The sequence below is a fragment of the Drepanopeziza brunnea genome (genome assembly GCF_022702325.1).
Source record: "Drepanopeziza brunnea f. sp. 'multigermtubi' strain 214-2 chromosome Unknown ctg2, whole genome shotgun sequence".
Lineage (NCBI taxonomy): Eukaryota > Fungi > Ascomycota > Leotiomycetes > Helotiales > Drepanopezizaceae > Drepanopeziza > Drepanopeziza brunnea.
Window position 1 is genome coordinate 2,443,942 of NW_027094065.1, and position 2,279 is coordinate 2,446,220.

General features: G+C 45.2%; 1 protein-coding gene across 1 annotated transcript; it reads left to right on the plus strand.

Moving 5' to 3' along the window:
• Positions 1-435: 435 nt before the first annotated feature.
• Positions 436-2,049, plus strand: L3040_001844 (uncharacterized protein; the record flags this gene model as incomplete). Its single annotated transcript, XM_066156913.1, has 7 exons — positions 436-577; positions 659-799; positions 854-976; positions 1,040-1,180; positions 1,235-1,324; positions 1,396-1,470; positions 1,547-2,049. The coding sequence occupies 7 exons, from the start codon at positions 436-438 to the stop codon at positions 2,047-2,049; spliced, it is 1,215 nt and encodes a 404-aa protein (XP_066012919.1).
• Between the last annotated feature and the right edge of the window lie 230 nt (positions 2,050-2,279).

The window sequence follows — 2,279 nt, forward strand, 5'->3', positions numbered from 1 at the left end:
TCGCGTCACCTTGATACCCTTACGCGTAACGCCTTGATTAATCAACAACTTGACCTTCTCAACAACCACTTTTATTACAATATAAAGACGAAACTTTGTACCAACCGCAAATGCCTGCTAAAAGATGTTTTTCAACCTCTCTTGTCATTTCAGAACGACGATCAAAGCAAAGTATTCGCTACTTGCAAAGGTTGTAGAAATAAAAATAATGCTAAGCTATCTCTTTTCAAATCGAAACATACTCTTCCTCTTAATAATAGTCAGCCAGCAAAAAGACCTCGAGGTCGACCTCGACGTGCTCCAATTGCAGCTTCTCCATTACGAGCCTCTCCTCGGAAATCGCAGCGCTCACCACGATATTCCCTATTCAAGCTCGGTCACCCTCACCCTTCGCAGCGTACCCCTCGCAAATACCCGCCTGGATCTTCCCCTACAATGTTGCGCAATCCTGCGCTTCGGCTCAGCCCGCCCTCACCATCATTACGAAGACATACAGGTTCCACGCGTGGGCTTGCCCGAGGTGGTAAAATAGGTGGCATAAGTGGTAGCATGAGTGGTAGCACAGGTGGTAGCATAAGTAAGTCCTTCCAGCCAAGTTACTAAGGTTACCGGAGTTACCAGAGTTACCAGAGTTACTAGAGTTACTAAAGTTACCAAGGTTTCAATTCTACGGCCCAGCGCACCCAAGATTCAGGTTTTGATAGACATACATACGGTGATTCTACGCGTAGGCTTGCCCGAGGTGGTAAGATAAGTGGCATAAGTGGTAGCATAAGTAGTAGCACAAGTGGTGGCATAGGTAAGTCCTTCCAGCCAAGTTACCAGAGTTACTAGAGTTACTAAAGTTACCAAGGTTTCGATTATACGGCCCAGCGCGTCCAAGATTCAGGTTTTGATAAATATACTATTACATACGATGATTCTACGCGTAAGCTTGCCCGAGGTGATAAGATAGGTAGCACAAGTGGTAGCATAAGTAAGTCCTTCTAGCCAAGTTACCAAAGTTACCAGAGTTACTAGACTTACTAAAGTTACCAAGGTTTCAATTCTACGGCCCAGCACACCCAAGATTCAGGTTTTAATAGACATACATACGGTGATTCTACGCGTGAGCTTGCCCGAGGTAGTAAGATGGATAGCATAAGTGGTAGCATGAGTAGTAGCACAAGTGGTAGCATAGGTAAGTCCTTTCAGCCAAGTTACCAGAGTTACTAGAGTTACTAAAGTTACCAAGGTTTCGATTATACGGCCCAGCGCGTACAGGATTCGGGTTTTGTTGAAGGTTCATACGGTTCTATACGTAAGCCGCCGCAAGGTAGCATAAGTAGGCCCCTCCAACCAAGTTACCAGAGTTACCAAAGTTACTAGAGTTACTAGAGTTACTAATTTGCTAAGGCTCACTTCTTCCGAATCGGCGCATTGGATTTGCAGCAGAGTCTGAAGCTTTCCAAAGAAGCTTAAGCGGTCTAAGTATGTTACCCAAATTACTAGAGTTACCAGAGTTACCCAAGTTACCTAAGTTACTAAAGTTACTAATACTAATTAGGTTCTTCTAATATGCGATCCAAGCCCACCGTTTTGATCCTATACACTTTGCCACCACTTAATGTACTTAATACGGATAACACGTCTTCTTTTAAAGAGGTTCCTAGTACTTTGCCACCGTCCTATCAACCACAGCGAGACAATAACCAAGAAGAGGACTCTAAGGATGATGAACTCCCACTCCCGTCTTCATCCCCCTTAATGAAAGGGCGAAGAGGTCGTCTAAGAAAACCTACTGTTCGCATTCCATCAGAATTGCAATTGCGTCGTGGCCGTCCTAGAAAACAAATTTCTAGCCCATCTCTTCCACAATCGTCTAGCATTACACGGAACCAAATGTTCTCTTCTGATTCCGGATCCGACCTAGAAGTTACCGGCCATCGCTCAAACGCTTTAAAGCAAGGTCGTGAGACACGTAAGGCTCGAAGGATCCAAGCCAATATCGAACGAGAGAACCGCATACAGCGAAAAGATGAACGAAAGGCTGCTAAAGAGGCTGCTTAAGCCGAACAAGAACGCCGCCGCACCTTCCAGTTCCAAGGGTCCATCCCTCTCTCGGACCTATCACAACCGTATGCTACTCCAGCCGAATACAAGCCGGCGGTTAGTAGAAAAGAATAGAAGATGATCCAGGATTTTCATTCGACTATAAGAGCTATCCAAATGGACCTCTGCTCTCGCTGCAATAAGAGATGGTTCGAAATGAGACTAAAGGTAGTCCGCAGCGATCTTAT